The sequence below is a fragment of the Diadema antillarum genome, unplaced genomic scaffold (assembly GCF_040938485.1).
Source record: "Diadema antillarum isolate AM-2024a unplaced genomic scaffold, OU_Dant_1.0 seq00001229_RagTag, whole genome shotgun sequence".
Taxonomy (NCBI): domain Eukaryota; kingdom Metazoa; phylum Echinodermata; class Echinoidea; order Diadematoida; family Diadematidae; genus Diadema; species Diadema antillarum.
The window spans coordinates 267,713-288,739 of record NW_027272017.1 but is presented as its reverse complement, the minus strand read 5'-3'; the positions used below and the strand labels follow the sequence as shown (position 1 = coordinate 288,739).

Here is a 21,027-nt window from a genome sequence, read left to right as displayed (position 1 = left end):
GAGATGTGTGTTGTAGTAAAATCAGCCCATCCTACGGGTTGATAAGTGATGATTTTGGTGTGCTTACACCATGGAGCTATATGTACTGTTGTAACTCTGTGCTTACACTAATATACAGTGTCCACATTTGCATTGATACTTTTACAATTGCTTCATTGCCACATTAAGGTGTTTACTGTATAAGTGGTACATTTTGCGAGTTAACTAATAGTCAAAGCAAAATCAAAATCTCATGAAAATATTGCTTTCCATAACACAAATTCATTGTATCATCTTGAAGGTAGGAAATTGCTCAATTTTTCTCTTGAAAAGCGGTTCTAAATGCTTATTTCATTCTCAGTGTGCTTCCTGACTGCAAATTTAACCAACCACTTATGAAATTGGCTTACATGTTCCAATTTCCAGAATAGTTGAAAAACATATGGGATAACCATACAGTTTGCTGTCTAGGTAGTCATAATCAAAGAAACTTCTTGAAAACTTTTCTGCTTCAATTTCAGTAATTTTACTCAGCCTCTAAATGAGTTGGACAAAATACAGGGAGTTTATGATGATTCTATTATGGTTGTCTTTTATAGTCCTTTAAGTGTTATCACTGTATTCCATATCCAAAATATAGAATTTGTATTTTTTGTTTAAAAATTTGACAACAGTTAGGAGTCAATAGCAATTCTACTGTTGATTATGTTTCATTCTGCTCCTTCCTGTGGCAATAGCTGCAATACACTCATGACAAATATGACCCACACGGGTCGTATTTCATGGAGTATCAGTGGGGGTATGCCAGAAGAAGACACCAATACCTGTGACACAAATATTAGGATATTGTGTCGGAGACACGCCTTCGACAGATTGTCTCGACGGAGCTGGGATGAGCCGTTCTCCACTTGGAGTCAGGCTTTTCCCTACATCAGCACATGTGCCCTGTAGGACAGTAACCCGAGGCGTACACCCTGGTTTGTGATACAAAATCTGAGGAGATTTCAGGGAGCTTGATGATGGAAGTTGGAATAAAACTTGAATGCAGGCGTCCTGCAGCGTAATACCTACCCTAAAGTAATTGAAGTGCATTTTGTCCTATTGTCAGATTTTTTTGTTTGTTTGTTTCTAGACCTTTATAGGCCGATAGCACAATATGTTAGCTTTGAATAATTTCAGTTACTATGGCAGCAGCCATTTTGTGACTTGCATAAACTATGGTAACGTTACAATTAATGGTAATTCTGCAATCAGTGGAAACTACCATAGCAACCCACCATTCTACAACTGTATAACCAAGCAAAGCAAAGAAATCACTGATGGTTACCATTGATTGCAGAGTTATATGTACTAATTGTTTAGGTACCATGTAGTTTTATGCAACAGGGCCAAGACTTTGGTTGGTTCCATAGTTGGCATTTGCTGATATTTCATCACCTCACTGCATTTTCTGAATGGAGAGCATAGCTCATGACTTCAAACAGGCAAGTTATGCCCAATCTATAAACTGCGGAGCCCATTTTACTGTGGTGTACGTGCTCCGCCCCATGAACTCCACCTACTACCTTGATGAAGGCATTGCCACTACCGCTGCCGACTACGAGGATCTCGTTTCGCCGTCCTCGGTAATCCCATCTTTCGGAATTGTTTTAGCCGCTGCGTGCCAAGCTGCGGCTTTGGACAGATATCGGGTGAACCCCCAGGAATGTCAACCAGTCGGTCCTAGACACCACACTTCAGGGTGTAGTCTTCCATCAAAACACTTCATCAGAATAATATTCAAATTTGTTGGATTCCCAGATTATTACTGTGAATTCATACTTTTCCTTGTTTTCCCCAAGCTTTTTCCTTTGTAGATATTGCTGAAATGTTCCTTGAAAGTAATTATCACACATTTTGATTGTTTGAGCAGGTATGAATGATTGCAATTAGTAAAAAGTATTTTTCATTAAGACTTTTGTTTTCTCTTTGTTCCATGATTTGTTCTTGACCTGACTTGATTTCAGTTTTCTTTAGTGCTTGGTTTTTTTTTTTTGTGGGGGAAGGGGAGGATTTAGAGTGATTACCATATTGTAAATGGAATTTCTGTGATTCATAAAAACCACCCTGCACTTGCCCAGTGGAAACAAAACAGCCATATCCTCTTTCTTGTTTTCTTCTGGGCATTTACCCCCTAATTGAAACAGATGTCATATTCTAATAATTGAAATGGTTCATATGTTTGCCATGGAATACTCTGACTCTTTCATCGGTAAGAAACATGTAATTTAACTCTCTCACCCCTTTTTCATTTTTGTTCCACCTAGAATTTAAAAAAAAAGAAAGTACCAGCAAATCAAAGCCAAACAAAAGACTTATGTAAGTGGCAATGTCTCTATAACTCTAAAGGCTGATGTTTTAAAGCTGTTGAACAATAGGTGTTATGACGGAAAATGCTTCTGCTCATCAAATGTCATCTTTACATTAGTATGCAAGATTCATTGCATAGTCTGGATATATACCTTGGTAAAAAACTCTTATGTGATTTTTACTAAAATAGACTGTAATTCTTCTGTGCTTCCATCAAGGGTTTGAGAATCCCATTAAAGTGACTCTTGGACAGGTTTTTTGTACTTGTTTCCATGGTTACCCTTCATTTCTCATCAAGATCTGAAGTGCTAATTGGCTGTCAGTGCTTGAGACCCAGAGTGATTAGCAAAGCTCGTTACAGAGTTGTTGTGATGTGAAAACAATGGTCAATCACAGAATGATCGGTCATTTTGAGAGAAAAGGGTCTCAAACATCCTAAGGTGATTCTTACTGTTTGTCAGCATTTCTGCGTGATGATATTCATTCTTGTAAAGAACAACAAAAAAAAAAATCAGCCACAGGAATTGGCTTTTTCAGGATTAGGTGTTTTGTGTATAAATGTGTATGTTTGTATGTTTGTGTGTGTGTGTGTGTTTGTTTGTAATTTTAATCTTGATGTCATTCAGTGTACATTTTCTCAATTTATCATTGTCATCATTTTACATGTCCAAATGTTGCAGACAAATATCTCTACATTTTATTTTTTTTTAAAATGAAGGCAAGAGTTGTCATTGCTCTTGTTGTGTTCACATGGATATGATGACGCATCAATTTCTCGCACAAGGTTAGCCTGACACATGCTGTTGAAGTATTGTCATGAATTCAAACAATACATTTATTTTGCGATTTAAACCGAAACATGTCAACTGACAGCAAGCAACATGTAATAGCTAAATTATCCACTGGCCATAAAAAGGGAGAAAATAGCGTAGAAATTGATACTTTCTAAGTTTGTGTCCACTTATAAGAAAAAGAGAGGTTTAAAGGGATCGTTTAGTTTTGGTTGAGACCTAATTTCAGGTTTTTAACATTTTTAGTGAGATAATGAAAAACCTCTCATGAAATATGAAAGAGCATGTGATTCTATGAGGAATTCAATGTTTATATGATGAAAATTGGTTTTGAAATTGCTGAGATGTCCAAAAAAGAGCGATTCTAATAAAGTGTGGGACCCACACTTTATTACGATCACTTTGTTTGACTTTGTTTTTGGATGATTCAGTCATTCTAAACCTAATGTTCATCAAATAAACTTTGAATTCCTCTTAAAATGGTATGCTCTGTACTATAAAATAAGTGTTTTCTTGGTATCTCGCAAAAAGTTACAAGACCAATTTTCATCTCCACCAATACTGTACATCCCTTTAATAGGCAAAAGGTGACATGTATCCATTTATCCACTTGCTCAACTTAGCAAGCAAAAATTTACAAAATATGAAGAGTTCCAGTGTATGCCCTGGTAATCTCATGAGCTTGCCGATCTCAGCAAATTTACAAAATCAGATTACCTCATCATTGAACGGGGGCCAATTTTGGCTGCCTCCGCCGTCTGATTTACATCACAAAAATCTGTGTGATTGTTGTTTGAAATGAATGCCAAATGTGACCCGGTCCCCGAGTTCAAAGACGATGCGTAACTTAATCTTGTTAGAGCCACTGTCGCTAGATTCCCATTGCTGCCGTACATGATATCCTTGACTTTGGTTATGGTAGGGTTAAAGGCAATTTGTGAGCCCATATTTGCAAGGCTAACTAGTCTTTACCGAATTCAGTGCGTTGATAGCATTTGGACATAATATGTCAGAATTTCCTAAATCCAAACCATGTACAGGTTCTGTAGAGAGAAATTCCTTTGAATTCTCACTTGCAATTTCTATATTCAGGTGCTGTTTGTGAAGGCAAGTTTGTCAATTGGTCATTTGTATGGTCATTATTGCATACAATGTATTTCTGCATCTGGAGGTTCAAAGTACTCACAAGAAAGTATTAGGCTTGACACAATTTGAGAAAGTACAATTGATCAGTATTAGCCACAGTACAGATGGGATTACAGAGTTAAACAAAGTGGATTTGTTTTGTGACATCTTTTTCTTGTACTTCATCAAGCACATATTGCATTGACAATCTTAATAGATTCTTGTGACATACTCACCATGTTAATGGCTATTTTCGGGTGCAAGGACTTTGCAGGTGCGTGGAGTTCTGTGATCCATTGGATGGTGGCTACCCATTTAGTCTTTTAGTAGGTGGTCGTGATCGATCAGCTCTGCAACTTTTGGCAACTATTGCCACGTTGTTTCAATTCTAGGGACTCCCCAGCAGTCAAGGTTGGCCGATCTCAGCGGCCCTGCTCTTCTCAGCTCAGGTCCGCCACACAGAAGCTCATATCATAAGAATGCTCCTTTGCTACACAAGCACATTTCATGGTCAATGAGCTTTTATATCAGGCCTGGCCCCGGACCTTTCCAGTCAAATAAAGACAATATGAAGAGAATATGATATGAGATCGTCATCATAAGACAGGTGACGACTGGAGTCAGGTTTTGTCCGACTGCAGTGACTTAGAGTTAGACGACCAGTCGGACACCTGTATGAAGTTACGCCCTAGTCACACAGTGGCTTAATGTTGAGTAACGTCCGCCATAGATAAATATGGATAAGTGGACGCAGCACAGGCGCAGGCATCCACGGGGTCGTAAGTAGACATAACTGTCCGGAACCGATCTGTAGTGAAACACAAAATTAGGGTGCCAAGCCTGCAAAATTTTGAAATTTTCAAAAATTTGCAGGGAGTCACCAATGAAGCAGACGTACACTTGTAACCATAATGAAATGTAACTATCTGTATAAAGGTAACGGAGCTATCTGTAGCTTGGACGCGGACCATGCAGGAAAATTTTTACCTCCTGTCCATTTTTGGACAAAATGCCGGACATAGAGCATTTTGTGACTGGGGCATATGGCAGATGACTTGACTACTACTGTATAGGCTGTTATTTTCGCAAGGGTTTAATTTTCGCGAGGGTTTAATTTTCGCGAATTTCGCAAATCACTCTTGGACTGCGAATTTAACACCACGTGAAAATGTCCCCATGCGCCAGGTTAATACACGTGTAGTACTCTTACGATAGCCACGATTTCCATTCGCGAAAACAACATCTCGCGGAAATATCCGCGACCTCCACGTTCGGGAAAATATCTTTACGCAAAAATAACAGCTTATACAGTACATTACGACTATGGTGTACCTGATGCCACATCCTGTATCTCTGACCAACATCGGTGTCACCATGTTCGTTAATATCAGTTACTGATCATAATTTCAAAGGTTTGTTATTCCAAAGGTTCGTTTATCCAAAAATGAAAAAAAAAAGGTTTGTTATTCTAAATATGAAATAAGATTTGTATTTCCAAAGCTTCATTTGTATGAACCTTCTTTTCATTTTTGTATTTACAAATCTTATTTCATTTTCAGATCAACAAACCTTATTTCATTTTCAGATTAACAAACCATCAGAAAGTGAACTTTCAGAATAATGCCACAAGTATTCACATTTGAGGAACCCTATTTCATTTTCAAATTAACATACATGTACATGATAGGTACAACGAATATGTTTCGGAATAATTAACCTTCGGAAAAACAAACCTTATTCAATTTTCGGATTAACAAACCTTCAGAATAATGAACATCACCTGCTGACATAGAAAAATGCAGTCAATGCGGCAACCAAAAGAAGAAAGCCATTAGGCTACATTGACTGTTATACTTAACTATAGCCATGTTCAGATGTATTTCTAGTCTGAGTAAGAATTTATGGCTCGGCAATTAATATTCAAATTAATGCATATCTTACCACGACCCTTGTGTCCACACGACGGTCGTGGGAAGAAACTCCGACCAATTTATGTACGAGGGTCGGAGTAACTTCCGGAAGTGACAGCGCCGCGCACGCCGACCATGCGATTGTTTTTTACCAGTGGCATTTGTCTTCTCCATTCTTGTTGATGGAAATTTTGGTAAGAGCGGCAGCTTCTTCGTCGCGATCGATTAGGTTAGAATTGCACTACACGCGCACGTGTACTCGCAAAATGTCAACATTGCGATTTGACCCAGGAAGTTTTACCTAGGTCGTAAGGTATGTAAGTTCGTAGATACTCCGAGGGCTTGTCCGCACGGGCAATTTACTCCGACCGGCTAGTCGTGGTAGCGAGATACTCCTGAGAAAACTCAGGAGTATCTCGTTCGGAGGAAGAGGTCGTGGTAAGTTCCTCCGATCGGAGGAAGTTACCACGACCTTGTTCAGACGGGCACTACTCCGACCTCTCCTCCGAAGTTACTCCGACCAAGCTTCCTCCGACCCTTCCTCCAAAGTTACTCCGACCAAAACTGCCTCCGTCTGAACACAGCTTATCTAACATTCAAGTAGATGTTACATAATTGTTTTCATATTAATGAATTCTGCATTCTGGGTATGGCATAAATTTCAGTGTCTTCACACAAGCTAACTTCTTCATCTTCTGGGGGTTAAGTTTTCATAGAGCTCACCCCTGCAACATATTCTTCTCCTTTGATTGTGAGACCATTTATACTACTCCCTTCTTGTAATTCGGGGAGGGGGTGGGGGTGAGGAGGGTGGGGCTAGAGGGAATGAAGATTATTGTGTTGTCACTCCAAAAGACCACCCTTGCCTACCATACTATATTTTCCCCCAAGCCCTAAGAAGATTAGAAAAGTTTAAAGGCCATTTCTGTAATGATGTTCCCATTTTTAGAAAAAAAAAAATTACATGAAAAAAAAATTGTTTGAAACTAAAAGTTGAAGTATTACCTTTCAAGTTTCCATCCATTCATGAGATTGGGATGATACATGTAAGATTCAAGTCACAATGGAAGTAAAGGTCATGAAAATTGAAAAGAATGCCAACTTTATATTAGGTTTATGTGACAAGACAAAGCAACATCTTTCTCTACCACCTTCAAAATTGGTTTGTAACTTTGATCATCTATGCTACTAACAGTTAAAATGAAAAGTAAAGAATGTTTCCTCACAGATGTTTAACATGTTCATCTTCTGGATAAGTTTAACAAATATTCATTTGAATTAAAAAAAAAATGTTTTTAGTTGATTCTCATTTTGTGAGAAATACTGGTAGGGACTTTAAAATGCTACCGACTTTAAATTTGCTCCTTTGTCCTGCCCAAGTAGCTTACACTTATTCTCATCATTCTGCCACGTCTGGTGAATGTTTTCACAAACATTGTATAGTAACAAAGGCACTTCCTCCTGCTTTGCCAAGAAAATGAAAGAGAAGACAGAAAGAACATGAAAGCAAGATAAAAGAAGGAGAGATTTTTTCTCTTTTTTTTTTTTTTTTTTTTTTTTTTTTTAGGAAGAGGAGGAGGAGGGAGGCAGGAACATGGGAATATTATTAAAGTTGTGTATCAGAAACTTGAGAGGTGTTGGGCTGTGTAAGAGGGTAAAACCCAACGCCAGAAGGGAATCCATTGTAAATGGGACGTTGTGACAATTTATGATTAGTGGAGTCGTAGGGTGAGGATTTTGGGGGTACCGGTAGGCATTTGTATCACTCAACCCAACAGAGACTTCGGTGGGACAACAGCGGTCTGGACTTCCTAGTGATGTGTGGGTCTCACAGGCAGTGAATTGTGGTTGGTTTCTTGATCAGTTGGTTGCGTTTCAATGAAATCTATGCAAGACTGCAGGGTGCTACATAACTTTTTTTTACCACTTGCCCAGTCGGGCAAGCAGATTTTCAAGTCTACTGCAGAACACTTGCCCGAACATTAATTTTACTTGCCCAAAAAGAAAGTCCAAAATATATTTATAAGGAAATAATATAGAAAATCATGTGTTAGTCATGGGCTTGATAATAAAAAGCACAGTCATTTGAATAAACAGCACACACTGATTCGCACGCTCATAATGAAGTAACAAACTTGGTTCAATCAAGTGTTGCCATTGCATTGCATTCGGGCTTCTTCATGTAAGTGTTTGAAAGTTGCTGAAATATAATGTAAAGTGTGTTGCATCACTAAATGGCCATTGTCTTTGGGCTTCTGTATGGTTGACTTTTGTGGGTTTGTTGGGGGAATATGTGAAAAAAATGGTGTCTTCGAAACTATTTTGCTTGCCCAATTCGGGCAAGCATTTGATTTCATTGTTCAAAATTACTTGCCCGAATTTGATTTTCACTTGCTCTGGGCAATCAGGCAAGTGCTTATGTAGCATCCTGGACTGCATGGTTCTCTCTGTGCATGCAGAAGTTCCATTATGATAGCTTAGATTTTATACGCATTAAAAATATGAACTTTGCGAAAATAGTGTGTAAATTGTATTTTATCGTGTGTACAAGGAAGTTAATTGTATTGATTTACTATTTGGTCAGATGGCTTTTAATCTAGATTGAAATTTTCCTCCCAAGGTGAGAAATGTATGCAGAAACCTGCAAGGAGTGGTTTGCTCAATAGTTTATATTCTGTACTCCAAATTGAATGTTTCAGTCTCATTTTGATTTGATTTGATTTGATAATGGTTTATTGAAACAAACATGCAAACTGTACATTCCATGAAAATTAATAGCTTTGAAGGTTGTTGAATTGTCTCTGCTTAGCTGCATTTCGTCAGGGCCGTACCAAGGCCCAGTTGATATCAGTTTAATTTGTCGGGACGGCGGGAGGGTCTAATTGAAGTCCAAACTGGAGAGCCGTCTCTCAGCAGCAGGTCAGGAGAGGCACTTCCTGTGGCTGTCAACCCTTGCTTGCTCACAACATTTGATGCTTTTCAGGGTTTCATTCTGTTTAAGCACCTTCCTTACTACTTGATTACCTGGTAGTATTATGTGGTAATCTCATTTGAGGATTGAGAGTCATTGTTAATGTCAGAAGTGTCATAATAGGATGGAGATTTGGAAGAATTAATATCATTTATCGATTTATTGATTAATGTTTTCATCATTGTTGTTAATGCCATCAGTTATTATTGCTGTTGATATCAATTTTACTGTTGTCATTATCATGAGTAGATTGTTAGCAGTGCTTTTATCATCACTGTTATTCTTGGTATCATTATTATCTAAATAGCATATCATTATCGTCATTAATTACAGAATTCTATCATTGCATTTTCCCTGGCAGCAACTATTCAGCAACTAACATGAGCATTTCAGTTCTTATGATGACTGTACACATTCAAACATCCCAACCATTCTGAATTTGGAGGAAAGAATCTGAATTTTGACTATTTCCAGCTCTTGTTTCAGTAAAATTTTCCTTATTTTTCTCTGTAATTTTACTACACACTCTCATGAAAACTACCTTTTTTTCCGACTTTTGTGCCAAAATCATCCATATTTTTCAGTTAGAAAGAATGGAAGGTCTGATACAGTCATTTTCTAGTATTTTGGGGAGACATTTTTCAGCCATGTGTAGGTGAAGACCATGAAGATTGTAGATTGTTTCTTGTGTGAAGCATGTTTTCTGTCGTGAAGGGAATATGATATTGCTTGCTTTGGATGAGATGTCATTTGAACTATTAATGCACATTCTTTTTGCTTCTTCACCAATGACACCAAAGGCATCATCTAGTAACATGTTTTCTGCATGGTAAAACTTTTAAAGAATTCTTAAAGCGATAGATTACACATTGTCATTTTCTGTTTCAATCCTGTTGGCGTTACCAGAATTTCATTGTTGATCTACCATTTACACCCTTGCAACTGCATATTTCCCTCTGTTTCAGGGAATGAGCCTGTCAGAAACTTGCACAAGTTCAAGGCTTATCCAATTATATTCCCCCTCAAACCCAGTCACTGGGCCCAGAGGCTATCTCATATCTGAGATAAATTGAAATTAAGTTGTATCACATGTTTGGCCAGCTTCCCACCACATGGCATTAAAGGCAGTCAGTGGCCCTGCTCTTGCAATTTAAAAAAAAAAGAGAAAGGAGAAAAATGAAAGAAATAGGCAACTTAACTTAACAAATGCCAGATTTAGAGATGGTTTTGCCCAAGGCTTTGAAAAAGAGAATCTAGATGCGTTGAACTTTATTTCCTGTCAATGCTTAAGCCATCGTCCAGTTGCTTTAAAATGGTAGGGTTTCTTTGAAAGTTTATCCCTTTTAGAGATTTGTGTTACTATACTAATATGTGCTCATAAGCTTTTCTTGTGTGATAGCTTTGGGTTTCATTTGTGAATTCTCCAGCAGTAAGTTAGTTGAATTAAATTGATCGTAGGTAGGAGTTCATAACAGGCCGGCATTTTCATTCAAATGAATGATTCTTGTATCAAGTTGCTTTAGTGCACTGTTGAACAAATTGCCCTTCACCAATGTAAATAAGCACTGATTATTCAGTCTTAATAGTAGAGTAGTAGCCGCGATAAAAATTATGGGCATACATTCTTGGGTGGGATTTGAACCCACGAACTCCTGATATGATGCTTGTCTACCAATGAGGTGGTTGTGGATTTGAATCCCACCTGATTATGTATGATTTTTATCATGCCCATTACCCTATAACGCTGAATAAATAATCAGTGTGTTTATACATCAATAAAAGGCAGTTTTTTAATCAGTTTCAAGGTCTGGTATGTGTTTCAAGGTGTCATCATAGTCATACAATCTTCTCAGTGTTTACGTATTGTAGAAAAGACTTGTTTTGCACGCAAAGCATCTTCCAATACAAATGTAGGGTCATGGCCCTCATTTGTACCTGTTGCCTATCATCTGTCATGTGTGAAACTTAAGCCCTGATTGATCTTAATTTAGTTGAAGGGGGAGGGTCTATGACAATGAGAGACTGTGATATTGAATTTCCTTGTGCAACCTTTGACATCACTGTGTCTTCAAGTTTCATTTAAATGGAAGGACATCAATATAATATATGTATATATAGCAACAAAACAAATGAAACCATAAAATTTCACAAGATTCATCATAATATTATGCTCATATCCACTCGTTGCTGGTATAACCCCCTCCCCCTTCATCAAGGGGGGGGGGGGGGGCAAATAGTTATCCCAGTGACTAGAGGTGGGCTGGAAGAGACTAGAGAGTAAATGCACTTAAGTCCATGATCTGATGTAAGAGTGTTGGAGTGTAGTAAGTGGCATGATAGTCCTGTTCTCACGCACCAGAAATGGATGGGTTTTTTTTTTATTCATTTTTTGCAGTGGGATGCAAAACAATTAATTCTCGTGTGTGGATGGGAAAAAATGGTTCACTCTCGTGATTGGCATGACAATATTTATCAAACTGTTGTAAAACGCGATTTTTTTTTTTCATGTAATTCTTGTGATAATTAGACCCGCACTATGTGTGTGAACGGCATGCACATAAACCATTTCTTGTTAATCCCATAATGCAACTCGCCACACTAGTTCCATACACTTGAGTGTCCAGGGTCACATTCCTGTCCGGTCGTTGTTCAGGCATGGGCAATCTGGAAGTTCAAAGCGCCTCATTTGCAGTTGAATTGTGTGTGTGTGTGTGTGTGTGTAATGTGTGTGAATGCTTGCAATATACACGTAAGACCCAAAAATAAAAATGGTAACAAATATATGAGAAAGCAGCTTATATGTGACCACTTCATGTCTTCACTCTCAAAGGCTGAAAACAATCATACTCCGAGGACTACACAATCAAATTTTGCTAGCTTTTAAAGCAGCTCTTCAAACATCATTACTGCTGTAATTATCCTTTAATCCATATTATTATGGCATTGTTGTGCAGTAATTCAATATGTATACCATGTGGTTGCCATTGTCTCATGTTTTCAATACATTCGAACAGTATAAATGTGTGTGTATATATGGCATATCGCGATGCCAAGGTACTGTACTTTGTGACCATTGATAAACATAGCTGTGGAAATGAAAGTGTTTTATGAAATGCATCCAGTGTATATTCAGAATACCAACAGGATTAAAAAAAAAAAAAAAAAAAACGCTCTATGAAATCAAGGCAGAATATCATCAGTTGTAATCATATAAAAAAAGGAAAGACAACAAAGAATGTGTTGTACAGGCAATATCTCTGTTTAGATAAGAGCCATCAGATAAACTTTGTGACAGTTACATTCTTTCCTGAATATTTCTTGCTCCTTAAAAAAAGCTGTGCTTGTTGTTTTAATTCATGCGTGTATTTATAGTGAGGAGTTTGTAAAGAATGCAGCAATTTGTATATTAGTGTGTGCAGTTTTTGCTTATTTTCATATTGCAGGTCATTTGAAAGTGGCATAGATTCAGTGCAAAGCCTAGCCAATCTCACTGATATTACTGTTCCAATTCTAGGGCTAAAATTAGATGTTAAGCGCAGTTGTCAGCTAAGTTGTTATTTAAGAGATATGCATCATTCCTGAATGAAAATAAATTCATTTTATCTGCAATATCATAATTCAATACAGATATCTTATTCTTCTAACATTTATGATCACCTGTTGACATAACAGATAAGCACATTAAGCACTTAATCATATCCTCTTTCAATTTAAGAAAACAAAAAACAAAAAAACATAAACTAAAAATCTGTTCTCTTTATATGTTGTTTGGCAAGCCAAGTTTTCAGGTTTCTATTTGGGTTTTTTTTTTTCTTAGGAAAGTGGATATCGGAATTCTCTGTGTTTGTTGGTGCTCCAGACTTGCATCTGTTCAGATTCATAACATACGGATTATCCCTGCCCCAGTTCTCTGACGACGTAGATTTGCTGGGCAATTTCCATGGATTATTCAGAAGCTCCTCCAACATGGGTGCCATGTTCCCTTGGGAGTTTAGTTGCAGATTACTTGTCATATCTGAATAAGAGTACATTAATTTCTTTTTAAAAAAAGAAACAGAAAATGAACTCTCCATCTGATATGTTCATCACATTCGTCATGTGAGTGGCAAATGTCAAACAGAAGACAAAGGTGTCTGAACAGGCAGACTGTTTCCTTGATTTTATAAAATTATCATTTTGGTTAAAATGATATGCAGAATAAATTGTGATTTAGATGCTGTAGGCTGGGATGCATTGTGGCATTTTATTATATGTTTTGTATTTGAAATATATGGAAGATTTTCTTCACTTCTTGATTGTACATAATTGTTACTTAATTGGAAACAAGATGCAAGAATTTTGATGGTCTAGTACCATATTTTCTTTATTCTTTAAAACAAAAAATTGTTATTACTATCTTGAAGTAGCAACAATTAAGAGTTGTTTCTTTAGCAACTTTTCAAATTTCTTTACACATGTATTAAAGAGATTGGAAGACAAATGTGCTAGTTGTATCATGGCTTTTCATCTCTATAAACAGAATAAATCATGAACCTATTTCAGTGAAAGGTGACAGCGTTGGAGATATTTTTTTTTTCATTTGAGGGTCACTATGTGTTTATATGTTGAAACAACAACTGTATATAGGAACAAGCAGTTTGAATTCTAACAGCAAAAGTAGGAAATAAATGAACAATAGTGATTAGTTCAGTATCTTGCTACTCAGATTTCAGGACAGATTAATCTGATATGCACTAATTCTAGGAAACTGTTATTTGTAAAGAAACTTGTGGAATCTAACAGTGACATTTCAATGAATACTGTAAAAGTGGAAATTTTCGCGGTGTTGAAATTTTCGCGCATTTCGCGCAACCAGAAACTAGCGCGAAAATAAAAGCACGCGAATGTTTTTGCTTGCCGTATGTTCCTGTACTTGACATCTTGATTCCGCGGAATTAAAGACACGCGAAACTCTTCTCACCCGGCCAAGCGCGAAAAATTAGTCACGCGAAAATATCCACTTTTACAGTAGAGGAAACAGGCTTGTATCCACCCCCCCCCCCCCAAAAAAAGGAACTTCCTTAAATGGCACCATATTTAAACCATGGACCCTACCTTGTGGTAGGGTCCATGTTTAAACTCAAGGGGGAAGCACAGTGCATCCAAAATGGAAGTTTATGATAGTTTGAAGGGATATTTGTGGCTCTAATATTCATGACATTCAGCTACTCAGTGAAATTTTGATGTGCTATCTGCAGAATCGTGCATTGTACTGGAGCACCATTTAGTGGTCCATATTTTCAGAGAGAAGTATTTTATACTTGATTGTATGACCATCCTAACATCTCATATATACTGTAAGTGTAAAGTCTTCAGGGAAAAATCATTCTAAAACAGAATCATCAAAGAAGGTCAAGAAATGTCATTTGCTAACCCTGTCCATCCTCACTACTTCTGTCTCCATCTCCCCCCCCCCCCCAATCTCTTGACCAAGTGTAAACTTTGGTTGCCATTGGTCACCCCTCACCCAACCCTTTTGTGGCTGTCAGAATGACACATGACTTGGGGCCTTACGTCCATCCAAGTCCCTCGGACACTTCATCCCCAACAACCCCACCAGACTGGGCAGGGACAGAACAAGGACCTAAACAGTTTATTTCCTGTGGTCCTCAGCCACCCGCTCGCCACCTCCCTTACACCCTCAGTCAATGCTAAGATCCATCTCCGGCATTCCTTCCCCCTAGGGCTACGTCTTGACCTGGGCTCACCCCAAGTCTCCAGTTGTTTGATTAACAAACAGGGGGCGCAGTCTTTTGGTCATTTCTGTCCACATCCTGCCTCTGTGGACCAGACGCTTGTACCAGATTCTGAGTGGCTGCTGGCGACAATTTGTTGGTGTCGAAGTCAGGAGGGGAAGGGGAGGCAGAAAAAGGAAAAAAAAAAAATGAGAGAGACCGACAGTGGAAATCCTTTCCTGCTTACGTTGATCTGGACAAGCCCCCATGAGTAATTGCTCCAATAACTCTCTCCAAAGCCCTTGTTGTCTCTCAGCTCCACACCCCTGCCATATTTTCGCCCCTCAACTTGCACTTTCCTGGTCCCATTTCTGGTCCCAGACCCAGTTCACACCAATTGGGGAAGAGTTCGCCTTTGAAAATCCAGCCCTGGTAGTGCAGTGGTATACTAATTGGATCTACTGATTTCTGTCATCAATTTTGACAGCAATGGTTGTGCTTATGAAATCAGTGGTAGTTTTTAGAGAAACCCTCATGAGAGCCTCAGTAGACTTGTTCAGTGTGAAATCATCAGATTGATTTCATTTTATTTTGGTGTGAAAGTGGCTGTGGAACACTCAGGTCCTCATGGCTGCATGTGTCAGAAAATTATTTCAGTAAACCCTACCCTTATGGACCACTCTTCAAGATTTGTGCTTTTTGGCATCTCTGTGCATTTACCCTCACAAGTGAGCACAAGAATCTTCTTCAGCTCTTGTCGAGAAGATAATTTCAAGTGTTTCTGAAATATTCGAGGAGTGTAGTTGTTGTACTCATTGCATTCCTTGTCACCGTCATTCATATTCGGTCATGATACTTTCTTGTTTGTATAATTCTATTCATCATACATGTATTCTGATCTGTCGTTTTCATTCCATTGATATTATTCCAAGGCTACTGTACACCATACTCAGTTCTATGTGGAGCAGAATTTCGGCTTATTTTGCTGATGTAAAAAGGGGTCTAAATTGACATGTTTTGATCATGCCCGGATGCCACCTTGATGTATGTAGACATTACGAATCTCTGCTGCGGATAAAGGGTAAAATTAGTCATGATCACATTGCATCCCCCGTCAATACCGAAGTATGTCTCTTGGAGCAGACAGTTATCCCTCTGCCTGTCAGGAGCGAGTATTCTTCTGGGTGTGGTAGCCTCTCAATTTCTGGACAGCTGGTGGGGGGGGGGGGGGGGGGGGGAGGGAGTTTGTGCCATCTCTGTGTGGCATGAAGAGGATGCAGGGATAGTGGACACCAGAAAGAAAGCAAATGCTGTATCATTTTTTTTTATAAAATCATGTTTATTAATTAATTCAGTCATTCCTTTTTTATTTTCATTGCCAAACAATGTACAGTTTTCATTTCCAAACAATATACATGGATAACACAAGCGTCAAAACTATGGTATATTTCTTGTAACATAGTATCATGTGATCAGTAGGAATGCTTCTTGTTTCATTAAGAACTTGATGGAAAGGAAAATTGACTTGTATAGTGCAGTCCCCTCACTTGTTTACGTTACATCATAAATGCTCTGAGACATTTCCAGGAAACACAATCAAAATGTCATATACAGCTCTATATCAATGTTCACTTTTTGTCATTGTGTTCCTGTATTTGAGTGTGTGTGTGTGTGCGTGTGTGTGTCCCCTTTATGTAATCAAACATGAAGAAATAAAAACCTGAGAAATATATTTCTGCTTGTTTTGGACTGTGTATAACATGTCTAGTAAAGCATGGCAAAATTCTGAGAATATTTTTTTTTTTTCAGTCTCAAGAAGTGATGGTTTAAATTACAGACCAAATGTCCCTTCAATTTCCATAGTGTGTTCACCTCCCTTATACTTCCTGAATATGTATGAATATGAAATTTACCACCAGTGACTCTTGCTTGTAACTCTCCTCTGCAGATGTAAGCATTACAAGTCACAGTAATCCTAAAATCATGGAGGTAAGTGTAGCTCCATGATAAAAATGTTCAGAAAATGGGCATTCTTGGAAGATATGCCCCTCCTAGTGATATAAAAGTGTCAACACATGACACCGTAGGCTTCTCTTTCAACAGGTCAACAGGAGAAGTCAGACAGCCACTGGCTTTAACCCTCATGGGACCGGCAGGTTCCAAATGACATTGACATTGCATACAAACATGTCATTAGGTGTAATGAAAGAGTTAAGCAGGTGGTAATCCTCAACTCCATCTTGTTCTTTCTTTGTTTCTCCTCTGCAGGTGCATTTGGGCGCGGTGGTGGTCGGGGTGGTGGCCGTGGCGATGGCAAGAAGGGTGGACGGGGAGGCCCACCCAAGTCATAGCGCTCCCCTCTCTTCCACTCCACTCTTTCTCTGTTTGTCTATCTATCTATCTATCTATCTATCTATCTATCTATCTTTCTATATATCTGTCTATCCATATATTTTCCTTCCTATCTATATATTCATGTTTCTATATCTTTAAATTCCTTTTTTCCCCTTTTATGTTCTAAGAATTTCCAGCAAGCAAGAACCATTCTTCTGGATCAGTTTGCAAAGAAAATGGCTCTGGAGGTTCACTCTGGAGGTTTCAAGAAGGATGTTTTCAGAAGCAACAATGGATGGGAAGGGTTGGGCGGATATTATTTAAAAAGATGGAAGAAATGACCTGAGGTAACTTATTTTCTCACTATCCCCAAATGGAAAGCTATTCCCTGATTGGTTACAGGCCAACATAATTGTGTACATTGCATTGACCTGTCAATTCAGTGTAGTCAAGTTTTGATGCACAAGAGTTGAGGCCTTTTTAATGTTGGTTTTCAGTTAAATAATGTCACAAATTCAAGTACATATATATCACTGTTTTCAGTAGATTTTTTCTTGAGACCAGACAATAAATGAACGATTAAATGATTTCAGCTTTCAGTGTTAATTAAGTGCTGTATTCAATATCATAGACTATTTTAGAATCATTCCATAAGAGATAAAAAATATACTGAAGTTAATGACTGCACAAAATCTTAAATGTTTTGAATGCACTCTTTAAGGTGCAAAGGGAACTTCACTATATCAAGGATCTGACAATTACAGTGTACCTTGTTACATCAGGTTTCTCACATACATGTATCAGGGTACAAGACTAAAGAAATACTTTATACCAAGTTAGGACCTGCAAATACAACTTGTTATAAGAGGATTTGTTGTATCTGACCTCTTTATGTCAAGGTTCAGTTTTTTTTATGATTTTGTGTAAGTTAAGGTTTATGACTTGTAGCCAATGTAGTTTACTGCAAACCTAGTGCAGATTGATTGATTTTGATGGTTGAGTTGTGAAAGCTACAAGTCCTACATAAAATGCTGATGTCCTGGTATAGTTGAGGACTTGTCCATTCCCTGAAGATGTACATGTAAAGTGGACTGCCATTATAACGAAGTCCTCGGGACCGGCAGTTTTCTTTCGTTATAACGAAATTTCGTCATCACCGAACAGATAAACAATAAAAACAATAAAAAAACACATAGAGCAGATAATGTTTCAGCCTGGATTTTTACTTTGTTGTAACCGGAATTTCATTATAACCGTATTCGTTATAACGGGAGTGCACTGTACCAAAATATAGACAAAACTTTTATTTCTGTGTCAAACAAACAGACAAGGAGCAAGGGGTGAAAACATGTCAAATGCTCCTGAGTCTTGGTTCCATACTTCATTGTTCTATTTTTTGTTTTCATTTTGTCCATCTGTATTTGACCAGAGTCAGACAGAACAGAATTAAAACCCATAAAGAACATTCTCCCTGTAGTCCAATCAATCAAGTCATGTATATGAGATCATGCTTTGTCAGTAAAGACAGAGCTCTGGAATAATTTTTGGGTGGATTTCTCAACACAAGCTAAGTGGTTGAAAAAAAAAAGAAAATGGTAAGAGTGTGATACTGAACTCACACTAAATTGGCCTGGATGAACAGTGTACCACATCACAACATACATTACATGTATGTGTACCAACAAATATGTGTGGTAGTGCAAGTGGTCAGCATCAGAACTGAGCATTGGGCAACAGTTCTACTTGGTATTCTCACTGGTCTTGCTAATGCAGTCTTGTCATGGCACCACCCTCAAGTAACCATAGAGATTCTGGCATGTGGTCAGATGCACTCTGCTTTCTTTGTAAATATTACATGTTTTGTAATAAAGTGAAAAGTCTGAACAAACTGTAAATTTCAGTGCAACTGTGTGATTTTCTTGTGGTTGGTGTTGCATTTGGTTTGAAGTTGTCACATTGCTCATAAGTGTATGGACTTTAGGTTATTACCACTGACATGACATTAGATAATTAAAACCATGTCATTATGCACACACACACACACACACACACACACACAAACACACAAACAAAGCAAAACAAAAACATGCACGCATAATGCAATATGCAGAGGCTATGATAACAAACTCATAAACTCATAATTGTGGTGAGAACAAAAGTCAATATTCTGCCAATCATTCAAAACTAAAGAAATTCACCAGTTTTGAAGAGATTCTCTCACTTTCCATGTACAGCCTGTACTCGCAGAGTATTCCGTGAATCTTTCTAAATGTATTGAATATAAGACAATAAAACAGAAATATTCCAAGATACGGCTTCCTCACCTAATATTTGAAATGGTATTGACAGATTGAAAAATTTTTGACAATATGCTTTAGTTTTAGTCCAGATGACATTTCTGTGATTCAATCATTGATACAATAATGGTGTTGCCCTATTGTACACAGATCAACAGGTCATGGGGATCTAAGTGCCGATATATTCAAATAAATAAAGGCATGTGTGGTCAAACTCTAGGATTTAGAGGGAAATTCCCAGACAGTTATATGTTAGTCTGAGAACAAAGAGATAGGGTAAATGTTGTTAGCACAACAGTGAAAATACTGTATGATCAAAATTTTATTAAAACTAAGGAAGTTATGACATTTTAAAGATTTTGCTAATTTCTGCAAAGCAGTTCTCAAACAGTTGATATAACTATGCAAATGAGTGAGCCTATGATGTCATCACCTTACAATTTTCCATTGATCAGGTAGAAAAAAAAAATCTTCTCTTTTTACTGAATAACTTCAAAATAATAATCAGTCAGATATAACACAATTTAAGACTGGCCTAATAACATTTGGCAAAAAAACCCTGAAAGTTTCAAGGTATTCTGCAAAAACTATATGACAAGCTTTGTGGCTATTACATATAAACTCACTACATTATTTGCATATTCTTACTGACTGTTCAGGAACTGTTTTTGTGAAAAGAAAAAGGCAAAACTTTTCAATAAATAACTTTCCTAAGTTTGATACAATTTTGATGAAATTTTCAGTTATGCTTGTAATATTTTGCTCTTTCTTTTCAGATTAACTTTTCACTGGTTTGGAGTTCCCCTTTAACTTTTCTTCGTGAACTTGGAAACTGATCTTGATGATTTAGGAAGAGAAGAAGAAGAAAAGGTAGAGATGAGAAAGAAATGCTGGAGGAAAGTGGTGGTACATTATTCGATCTTTGGCTTCCTTCTCGCGCTTCTTTACCATACTCAAATGTAATGCTTTTGGACACTTTGTCAAAAAGACATGTTAAAATGTAAAGCACAAAACGTAGAGGGCTAATGTAATACTTTCTCCACAAGCGCGACATTCGCCAGCGCTATATAGCCAGGGATCGTATAGTTTTGGTTGAGACCTAATTTCAGGTTTCTAACATTTTGTGGTGAGATAATGAGAAACCTCTTATGAAATATGAAAGAGCATGTAATTTCATGAGGAATTCAACGTTTATTTGATGAAAATTGGTTTTGAAATGGCTGAGATATCCAAAACAGAGCGATTGTAATAAAGTGTGGGACCCACCTTTTATTACGATCACCTTGTTTTACTATGTGACTGTCGCGTCGACATGTGTACACGTACACTGACGTACTTCACGTTTTTCTGAAAGAAACTTTTTCTCACTAGCATGAAATATACTTTTCAATGAGTTTAAGATACAAACTAGGCGAGGGCACTTACCAAGACCACATCTAGGTTAAACTGCTTGCTCCGCGAAACAACTCTGGTACCTGAATATGACGCACACACAATTCCAGTTTGGGGATTTACACTTTAAAGGGACGCCCACCCGAGATTAAAGGGGGCGCTGTT

At 37.8% G+C, this 21,027-nt stretch overlaps 1 protein-coding gene across 1 annotated transcript in view; it reads left to right on the top strand.

Annotated features, from left to right (window-relative positions):
* LOC139745015 (uncharacterized) overlaps positions 1 to 17,229 on the top strand; it is a 41,745-nt gene extending 24,516 nt beyond the window's left edge. Inside the window, exon 5 of the mRNA XM_071655424.1 lies at positions 17,108 to 17,229. Within this exon, the coding sequence (XP_071511525.1) occupies positions 17,108 to 17,190 (83 nt within the window). The 3' untranslated portion in view covers positions 17,191 to 17,229. The remainder of the gene's footprint in view (positions 1 to 17,107) is intronic.
* The last annotated feature ends 3,798 nt before the right edge of the window (positions 17,230 to 21,027 follow it).